This window comes from Myripristis murdjan, chromosome 13 (genome assembly GCF_902150065.1).
Source record: "Myripristis murdjan chromosome 13, fMyrMur1.1, whole genome shotgun sequence".
NCBI classification, from domain to species: domain Eukaryota; kingdom Metazoa; phylum Chordata; class Actinopteri; order Holocentriformes; family Holocentridae; genus Myripristis; species Myripristis murdjan.
Window position 1 is genome coordinate 6436551 of NC_043992.1, and position 10881 is coordinate 6447431.

The window sequence follows — 10881 nt, forward strand, 5'->3', positions numbered from 1 at the left end:
CAGCATCATCACGCAGCAGCTCTGTAACGTTTGAGCTCTTATTGCAAAGCCAAAATGATTTAATATGTAAGGAATAGAAATAATCACATGCGGGTGATGCCAAAATATCTGGCTGTTGAATACTACATTTTTTTTTATTCGCATGTAAACATATTGCATTTCTTTTATGTTTCACAATAAAAGCCCCTGGTTGGCAAACCACTGGTTTTCCAATGGAAAGCTTTGAATATGAAACCTTTGCATGTAGTGGGCATGGATAAGTGTGTGATGTTGGTGGTATGTGCTAATACTTAGTATGAACACACGCACAACATGCAGTATAAATATGTATAGCTTTTTTTTTTTTTTCATTTTTCATTTAGTAGCCCAATGAAGTTACCCCAGGCCTACTCGACAAGAGAAAATAAAACTTTAATACACAGACTATATTTAACACTCAAGAAAACATGACTATTATTGATTACAAAACTGCATGACACACTCACACCAACTCATGTCTGTGGTAAGTTTATGACCTCAATTTGTAGCTCATACAGTGATGAAATAATATACAGTTATGTCCCAAACGTATTTATTTCTGTTACGATACAGGATGAGATTTTAATCAGGATGAATTCACTTTGCATGACAAAAATTGCATTTTTAGTTGTGGTTTGCTGACCAATCCTTTCCACAGGCTCGTCTCCATCACAGCCAGGCTGAAATGACATGTTCCTCTTTAAAGACCCCTTGAAATTGACTCTGACTTTCTTGACTGAAACAGGAAGGACGCGGCAAAGGACGTGCTGCAGGGAAGGATCATTCACAAGTGCAAACCCACAGGATCTCAGTTTGGGAGAGAAACATACTTTTATTTTGAAGAGAAAGGTGGATGAGAGAGGAGGTTTACAGGTTTGTTAAGGTTTAATTGGTTGAAAGTTTAACTGATACCCACTGGGGCAGGATGACGTCACTGTTTACAACGCTCTGTTTGACAGGAGGTAGAGGTCATGTGAGGTCATTTAATGTGAGCTCTAGATTATAGATTTTGAGTATGGTTGCCTGGATACAGAAGGTGGTTCATTCTTCCCACTGGCAGGATTTACCCTCCTGGTTTCATGATAATCCCAACAGCGCCCCCTGGTTGTGGCTGCGGTGATGTTTGCATGTGCACAATTGATGTGGACAATCTAAGACACATTGAGGTAAATATTGGAGTTCCTGATCATTTGGCTTCACAATGTTTGGATTCTGTTGTTTGCAGTAATTCATGGTCATTTTCTTTTTTAAATCAAGCTCTGCAGAGAGAGAGGAAGCCAGACAATGGCCACCAACTCCTCTGAGACAGAAACACACAATGCAGTTCAGTGTTTTGTCCAGTGGTGGCAGCACTGAGCTAAACAGAGCAGAATGTGTGTTGGTCAGTGGGGCTAAATGCTCACAACTGATCAGTCCATTTGATTCCAGATATTGATCAGTAACTGCACTGTTCCTGTCAATATTTCTGATGTAGACAGGATTATAAACTGAAATTATAATCCATGGCTGTAAAATGATGTGAGTTTCATCAGATTTCCACTCGCATTGAGGTTCTGTGCTGCTGACTGGCTGCAGAACCACAGGGGAACGAATCATTTGCTTCCTAAATGGATCCACATTTCCTTCATCTGAGCTCAGAGAAATGTGGATCTTCTGAACCAGCGGCTGCTCATTTTCACCCACACTCAGGAAAAACATGATTATCATGCACAGAGCTTATTTCGTGGTAAAGTCCCATTGACCGCTGCTCATTTGACGGTTTAGCTCAGTTTCAGCCTCTACGGCGCCCCCTGGAGGTGAAGAAGCAGATTCTTAGCTCCATATAAGACTACCTCTGTTTGCAGCTGTTTGCTGCTCTAACCCAAGTCTCTGTTCACTCCAGCTGTTTTGGAGAAAGCTGAAACGAAGCTGCACCAGCCAACTTCACCATTGAGTCAACTAACATGACATGAAAAAACGAAAAGTGTATTTCTTGGGTGAATAACTCATTCAATGGAAAAGAAACATTCTATTGTTGATGGGCTGGCTAAAATCAGGCTCACTGATGCTGCCTGAATTTCCACCATTCCCTTTTAAACTTGAAAAATGTCATACTTGTTACTATAAAATAAATGTTTGACCTACTAAACTCTACATTCAAATGTGCTGTTCTTCCTCAGACCTCTACAGCCAACGTCACACAAACAATATTAAATGTTGAATGTACACAGACAAACAGAGCAGAGTTCTCAGTGTTTAGTTTGTGTTGGTGCTCAGCAGCTGAGCTCCGGTTCTCCTGCTGTTCCCGCATGTCAGTGAAAGAACTGTCACCACATCCCTGCATCACATCACCAAGCCCATCCCTGGTCAGCTGATCGTTCCCCGCCACCAAAGTGACTTTAAAATGAGGACTAGGACTCTTCCACATCCAGTGCTACTTCCTCCTCTGTACCAGCGTGATAGATCCTCCAAGTTTTGATCTGACAAAAATGTTTTGAAGGATGCACAGCAACATGTTTTGAGGATTAACTATTAACGCTGAGGGGAGCTGTTGCTGCGTAGTGTTACAGAAAGTACTTCCACCTGTTGGCAAGCAAGAGGCCAGAGTGGATAATGAGTCCCAAGAGTTGTGCGTCCATTAAATAATTTTTTCCAGTTCAAAATGCCGGTCCAGATCCACTTCATTCTTTCTGGACAGGAACAGTCCTGGTGCAGAGAGGAGCTGGTGGGCCAAACTTGGAGGATCCCACTATAAACCAAACTATCACTTTAATATCAGAAAAGAAAGCGATGAAAACCAAACAACATATAAAGGGAGCACATTACAGGTGTGTATCAGCGACAGTCTTCAACAAAGGCCATGGGTTCAACAAGAAAATCAATACTGAGGCAGCAGAAAAAACACCACAGCAACTCTTCAAAATGACAAAGTAACACATTCAAGTCAGTGATTGTCGGCAGATCACTCTGTCCACGGGAAAATGCTCGACTGTTTCCTGCGTTTTGTGGCGTTACCAAATGAGTTCTGGTACTTGTCGGCACAGTTGTGTTTCTTGAGCTGCCTGGAGTCGGAGAAGCCCTGTCCGCAGCGCTCGCAGGAGTACAGCTTCACCCCCGTGTGGATCTGCATGTGCGACTTCAGCTGGTTGGACTGGCGGAACTTCCTGCTGCACACGGTGCACTCGTACGGTTTCTCCCCGGTGTGCACCAGCAGGTGCCGGTGGTAGTTCTGCGGTGTCCGGAACTCCTTCCCGCACTGCTCACACTTGTGCGGCTTCTCCCCGGTGTGGAGGAGCTCGTGCTGCTTCAGCTGGCACAGAAGCAGGAAGGCCTTCTCGCAGACGCCGCAGACATATGGCCGCTCGCCGCTGTGCCGCCGCATGTGGTACAGGTATAGGTGCTTCAGGTGGAACGACTTCCCGCACACGTCGCAGGTGAACTCCTTGTTTTCGGCGTGGCTCTTCTCGTGCGTCTTCAGAGAGTAAGCGCTGCAGAAGCTCTTCAGGCAGATCTTGCAGCTGAAGGGCTTCGCCTGCGTTGCGTTTCGCACCGCTCTCCTCGTGACCTTGGCTCCGCCCCGGCTGCTCTCGTGCACCAGCTGCTGGTGCTTCTGCAGCTGGCAGTTGTAGAAGAACGTCTTCCCGCACAGGTCGCACATAAAGGGCTTCTCGACGCCGTGGACGAGCATGTGGGTCTTCAGCGCCCAGGTTCCCGAAAACCGCTCCTCGCACTTCTCACATCTGAGGTAAGATCAGATAAGATGAAAGTTTAAAGGTGCATGTCTTAGGATTTTTCTGCTGTATACCACTACATAATCATGATATCTGTGGAGACTAAAAGGTGATTATTTGTCCAGACGCTGTGATTTTTAGTTTTACATTCTAGTCAGCTATGGAAGAAAAACTCCTCACAGAAGACACCACTAATCTTGGGGTTACAAAAAGATACCCAACAAACATTTCATTGTACTTGGCTGAGAATTACAATGACAAAAGGCAGAATTTCTTTTAATTATAGCAAAATAGCTGCTCTAGAAGTTATTATAAGAGAGAACTTGAAATATAGGCAGTGTGAAACCAATGTGAAATTACAAAAAATAAATATATAACCAAGAGGAATACATAGATATGACAAAAAAGCACATAACTGAATACCTGAAGGGTTTCTCTCCGTTGTGGAGGCGCATGTGCCTCTGGAGGTTGTACTTGAGCCCAAAACTCAGTCCACACGTCTGACAGACGAACGGTTTCTCCCCAGAGTGGACGATCCGGTGCTGCAGCAGCCCCATTTTACACTTGAAGGCCTTTTCGCATTCACTGCATTTGAACGGCCGGTCGTCCGAGTGCGACCTCTTGTGGACGCGCAGGTTGCTGGCCGTTGTGAATCTCTTGCCGCAGGTCGGGCACGGGAAGGGCTTGGCGCCGGTGTGGACCGTCTGGTGTTCGTGCAGGCTCTTCCTCCTGGTGAAGCCTTTGCCGCAGGCGTCGCAGATGAATGGCTTCACTTTGGCATGCGCCAACTCGTGGTACCTCAGCGAGCCTGGTGTCGTGAATGTCTTCTCACATGAGTGGCACTTCAGAGGGTTTTTTTTGCGCTCGTGAAACACAAGATGAACTCTGAGCTGCCTGGGCAGCTTGAACTTCCTGTCACACTGGTCGCAGTCCAACAGCCGCTCCGGATCGTTCTCCTGGGCTTCTTTGGCCTTGTGAGCCAGCATGTGAGTCTGCAGCGTCTTCTCCTTGTAGAAGCCTTTGTCGCAGCGGTCGCAGGGGAAAGGCTTGCTGTGGCAGACCATGTGTTTCTTCAGCTGGTGTTTCTGGTGGAAGCCCTTGTTGCAGAGCTCGCAGAAGACTCGCTTCTGCTTGTACAGCTCCCTTCTCCTCTTTCGCTCCTGCTCCTTCCTGTCTTCTTCACTGAGGGCTGAGGTCAAAGTCACGTGATCAGACACACAAGTAGGGACCAGAGTTCAGAGGTGACATATATCAAGTTCTTTTATAACCTTCAATAACCTAAAGACGAGACAAATTTAAGAAAAACCCGACATGCAGTGTGTTAGTGAGGTGCTGAACAGTTTCAGTTGTCCTTGTCACAGATTCTCTAAGTCTCTGGAACTGAAAAGATAATAAAGACATGTGCCTCAATCCCTCCCCAATATCTCTCTCCATGTACAGGATCTTTATGAATAACGGAGCTCCGTCCCTCCAGCAGAGTTCCTGTGAAGCTGTTCGGCACCAAACTAATACACTGCACGTTGGCTTTTACTTTAACATGTCACCCGTCTGTAGTCCAAACTGATATTTAGATCTGCTTGCTCTCAGATGTCAACAACATTCTCTCTGTACTCATGAAACCTGACATTTCAGGCAGTTTCGTGGTTATTCAGGCAGCCAAATTCAAACAGCATTAATCATACTGGCCAAATGAAACAAAAATGTGGAAACAAACTGTCTGATTAAGTTCTAACTTGCCAGCTAGTTGCACTATTTTAACATCAAACTTTGGAGTTGGAGTCCAAAGCGGCTGGAGGCCATGGACAGACGGTACCGGCTGGCCGTAAGTTTCTATACAGGTTTGAAATGAAATCTCAAAAATCTCTGAAATCAAACCTCACCTTGACCGGGTGACGTCTCCACGGGAATCTCTTCAGTGTTTCTGATCTCGATCTTTTCTTCCTGAAAAAAGAGGTTGAGGGAAACTGCATTTGTACAGTCAGGGGAAATAACATCAGCGATTCTTTACTGTGGATTTTTAATCAGCCATCAACATTATTTAACACATTAGTCTTAATGAAATGTTTTACTCTGTGTGTAGCATTCTGTTAATCCATTTTGAAAAATGACGTAAAAAATAAGGTCTCTCTATACAATTAGCTCTGCATGATTAATTGAGCAATCGTTAATCTATGACCTCACATCAATAATGAATGATCAATGAATGTCACATCAATAAAACTCAAATTGCTCTAACAAGTCCCAGTTGAACTCCAATCACCTGTAATCACCAGAACTCTGAGCGGCTCCCAGGTGATTGTTGAGTTAATTGACACCAAGTACAAATTTTCAGCACAAGAAGGCATGCATGAGATTTCTGTATATCCTGTAGTCCTAAATATCACTCTTGGAAAATTTGTTTTCCTCTTTTGTTGAAAGCTGAAAGAAAAATCACTGACCAAATTAGCCAGATTAGCTTTTGGGTCGTGCCATCATGATTATACACGGACAAATATATCAGTGATGACGTACAACCAATGATGATTGATTTAAGCAACAACCGTTTACTCTCAACAGACAAAACATGAAATAATCCCATAATTTATTAATCTCATAATTTTACATCTCACACCTTAAAAAAGAAAATCCACGGAGTATTTATTTTAGGAGTGGGGAAAAAATCAATTTGCTTAGGTTTCACAATTCTTTTTTAACAGATATATTTTTTTTACTGAATCGATTTAGCAAAATGTCACGTTAGGTTGTCAGCAAGGGAAATAAATATCACTTCGGCTAAATTTGTAATTTGTAAAGTTGTAAAATGGTGTGTTTGTGCAGACTGGGGCCTAAACAGTCTTGGAGTTGCATCAATTGGCTTTGACTGGAAAGCTGAGACTCTTGTGGATTCAATGAGCCACATTTGATTCATGTGTGATGATGTTCGCCCCCATAGCAGCCATTTCACTGACATCACTGTATAAAATGACCTCTAGTGACCTCTAGGAGAATCACAGCCTCATAAAATCCACATTGTCCCAGCCCTCATTTCTTTTGCTGGTGTTCCAGTGCTGTCACTAAAACATGTCACACACACACACACCGTTACCTCTGTCTGGGCCGTGACCTCACTGGCAACGGCGGCTGCTTCACCTTCAACCACAGGAAGTGACATCACACGCTGGAGCACCTGGCTGATATCCACCAGGGGTATGTAGGGGTTGGGGGCGGTTTGGCCTGTAGCCGACACAGCAGCTTCATCACAAGCCGTCAGCGGGGAGGCGGGGTTATCGGAGTGCCCCGCCTCTTCCAGCATCACCTGGGAAACCGCAGCAGTTTGGTTTGTGCCCGGAGGCGAGGAGGCGGCGCCGCCACCCTGCACCGGCTGGCTGATGATCACCAGAGGAACCTGGGGGCTGCTGGAGGCTCTGCCCGAGGACTTGGTGGAGTTGAGGATGGCCATCGCCAAGGCGGCGGGGTCAGCTGCTGATTGGTTGATGTCGAGCGACAGGGAGGGTCCATCTGTGATTACGAGGACAGCACAAAACAGAAAGAGACCAAAAATGACAATGATGACAATAACGGGCCTTTTCGACTGCAATAACTTACGGGGTCAAAGTGTTTCAGCTATTTCCCTGTAGGGCTGCAAGACGTGGACAAAATTTTATACCTCAGTATTTCTGACAAATATCTGGATAGCAAAACAATATGCGATACGACTACGGGTTCACGCTTATTTTGAAAATGCAGTTACTATTTAGTATTTAGTTTAGTTAGTATTTTATTGATCAGAACAGACTGATCAGCGTCTCAGGCAAGCCCCTAAGATTAAATATGATATCGGCCTTATCGTTACCTTTTGAGATATTAATGTCTAGTATGTTCATGCCTAGATAACGATATGACAACGCTATATTGTTCAGCCTTTCAACAACCCACATCACCTCACTGCACACATACATTAAAGGCCTACTAATTTCTTGATTTGTAATCTGCAGGGTGAGATGACGAAACTTTTTCGTTGTGCTGAGGGGAAAATATATAAATAAAATGTTTTCACAAGATTGATGAGTTCATTTTAGTAAAGCAACAGCCATAACATACTTGGCTGTTCAAAGCACTGTGAAGTGTTCATCTTCATATCGATCACAAATCGGACTTGCCGCTCTTCACGTTGATCATATCCATGGCAACCTGTGAGGTCTGATGCCTTGGTATCTTTGCAACAGGCTCTCTGCTGAAGCTGAAACTCACCTGAGCGTTTGATCTTGTAGACGGTCTGCGGCCGGCTCTTGTCATCCAGAGCGCTCCTCTTGACCTTTGACCTGAGCTCGGCCTCCAGCCGGCCCACTTGGCCCCTCAGAGCCTCGTTCTCCTTCAGCACGGCGACGTACAGCTCGGTGAACACCCTGCAGATCTTACGAACGGCCTCTCGGGCCATGACATCCATGACGCTGCTGAACTGAGCCTGGAAGGCATCGGAAACACAAACATCAACACGGATTACATAACAACAACAATAATAATATGATAATATGTAGCCCCGCTCATGTCCTGAAGGAGCATGTGCAGTTGAAACAAATTTTTCATTTTTGCGGCATGCCTTGATATTTTTGGTTAAAACTTATTGATCACAAATCAGAGTACACGTCTAACCTCTGTTATTTTTTTTTTTTTGGTCTTGTGATCTGTCCTTGGATCCAAAGAGCACCTGGCTATGATCTCTGCATTCGTCTGGTGGCTTTGTAATTGATTACCAGATGATTTGTAAACCTTTAAGAAATTGTTGCTAAGACCTCAACAACGTCAACATCAATAGACAGACCAGATATTTGTAAAGCTTTGTTAATGGTGTCTGTAAACTTTATTAAACAATTATAAGAACCTTTTCTTTCAGGTATCTTCAGGTGAGAGATCAAAGTTTTCCTCTGAAGATGACAGTTTGTCGCTCTCCAAAATTTAGCCAAACTTTGAGGCAATACATAACCCCCTAACCAAGAGCCTATATGAATTTATTACAATTTCAGTGATGAACAACTGATAAAAGGCGGTCATTAAGTGAACGGACTGTGTTGAAGTGTGTGTTAAAGTGTGTGTTTGACGGCGCCACGCAGCGAATCAGGAAGTGACGGCGGGATTTCTCTCCCGGCTCCCTGCGTCTCTCTGTGCTCATCAAGTTCAACTCTCTCAGGTGTCGCTTCGGTTTCGGTGGTTTTTTGGATCCGGTGAGCTCACCTGCCACGCCGGGCGGTCCGTGGCCTGCTGGCCCGGAGGCTCCGGCAGCAGGGCGGCGGCAGCCTCCACGGCCAGCCGCAGGATGAGCGCCGCCTGAGAGGAGAAAGTCCTGCTCGCTGCCGCTTCGTCGCTGCGGCCCCGCGGCTCCATGTTGAGCGCAGCTAGCTAAACCCAGCTCCGCTCAGCACGACGGCTGCGGCTGTTTGGTTCAACTCGGACCCAAACACGACGAATTAACACTTTTTAAAATAGAGAGACTGTGAGCAAAACAAACACAAGTGGATTTTTTCCCAGGGGTTTTTGAGTCTGTTTCCAAGATGTCACTGATGTTGATGTTCACTTCCGGTTAGCGAATCGCGAACCGGAAGTTCATCTTCTTCTTCTTTGCGACAGACGAGGGACGGATTAGCGCCTTGCTGCCTCCCACTGGTTACTGTGCTTTAGGATTTTTTTTAAAACCTTCTGTTACCTTGAAATTTACGAACATTTTTAATCAGCTGGGGTCAGTTAGGCTCCATTAATTTAAACCTCTAGAGGACACTGAAGAAAAAAAAAAAATACGTGGAGCATGGGGGGTGCGGTGGGGGGGTAATATTCTGAGAAAAAAAACACAGAATTTCCGAGATTAAACTCACAAATTTGCGAGAAAAAAAGTCGGAAATTCTGACTTTATAAAGTGGCAAATTTGCGAGAAAAAAGTCAGAAATTCTGAGATTATAAACTCACAAATTTGCGAGAAAAAAAACTCGGAAATTCTGACTTTATAAAGTCGCAAATTTGCGAGAAAAAAGTTGGAAATTCTGACTTTATAAAGTCGCAAATTTGCGAGAAAAAAGTCAGAAATTCTGAGATTATAAAGTCGCAAATTTGCGAGAAAAAAGTCGGAAATTCTGACTTTATAAAGTCACAAATTTGCGAGAAAAAAGTCAGAAATTCTGACTTTATAAACTCACAAATTTGCGAGAAAAAAGTCGGAAATTCTGACTTTATAAAGTCGCAAATTTGCGAGAAAAAAAGTCGGAAATTCTGACTTTATAAAGTCGCAAATTTGCGAGAAAAAAACTCGGAAAATATATTTACTTTTATGCTTCACTTTGCAAGGTTGGATCACACACTGAATAGCCTACACTGCTGCTTGCCGTATATCATGCCTACGGAAGCGTAGAGCTGCCAGACCAAGAAAATAAAAACCGAGAGGCTCAGTATCACGTAATTACGTAAAAAGTTTATTGTTATAACAATATATTTTCACGTTATAACGTGAAATTATCACGTTATTTCATTATATGATTTTTTTCACGTTATAACGTGAAAATATCACGTTATTTCATGATATGCTTTCACGTTATAACATGAAAGCATCACGTTATTTCGTGATACGACTTTTTCACGTTATAACGTGATAGGTATCACGTTATTTCAAGATAGGAAATTTTCACGTTATAACGTGAAAGTATCACATTATTTCGTGAAACGTGTTTTTGTTTACTGTCTGCTGGCCATCTGTAAATCATGGCTGCTTTACATGATGCCATTAGATCATATTTCATGCTTGGCTTGAGACATGGGGAGATTTTACAGTTATTGGGCTCCGTGGATGACATTCATATAAGCATGCGTACCCTGAGAAGAATTTTGAAAACAATGGGATTATACCGGAGGAAAAACGAGTCGGACCCTCTTGAGGTAGCGTCATTCCTCATTGATCAGCTGGAGGGACACGGCCGGCTGCATGGATACAAGCTCCATCACCTCAACTGCATCCAAGCTGGATATGTTGTCACCCAAAGTACAGTGAGGCATTTGTTAAAGTTTCTCGACCCCCGCGGTGTTGAACAGAGACGGAGAAATCGCCTAACACGGCGCATGTATGAATGTCATCCACGGAGCCCAATAACTGTAAAATCTCCCCATGTCTCAAGCCAAGCATGAAATATGATCT

The 10881-nt window shown here is 44.1% G+C and overlaps 1 protein-coding gene across 1 annotated transcript; it reads right to left on the bottom strand.

Moving 5' to 3' along the window:
• Positions 1-390: 390 nt before the first annotated feature.
• Positions 391-9325, bottom strand: LOC115370370 (gastrula zinc finger protein XlCGF58.1-like). Its single transcript, XM_030067362.1, has 6 exons — positions 8940-9325; positions 7959-8172; positions 6814-7226; positions 5609-5669; positions 4152-4917; positions 391-3737 (listed from the first exon to the last, which is right to left on the bottom strand). Exons 1-6 carry the CDS (start codon positions 9087-9089, stop codon positions 2960-2962), a joined length of 2382 nt encoding a protein of 793 aa, XP_029923222.1. The 5' UTR covers positions 9090-9325; the 3' UTR covers positions 391-2959.
• Positions 9326-10881: the final 1556 nt, after the last annotated feature.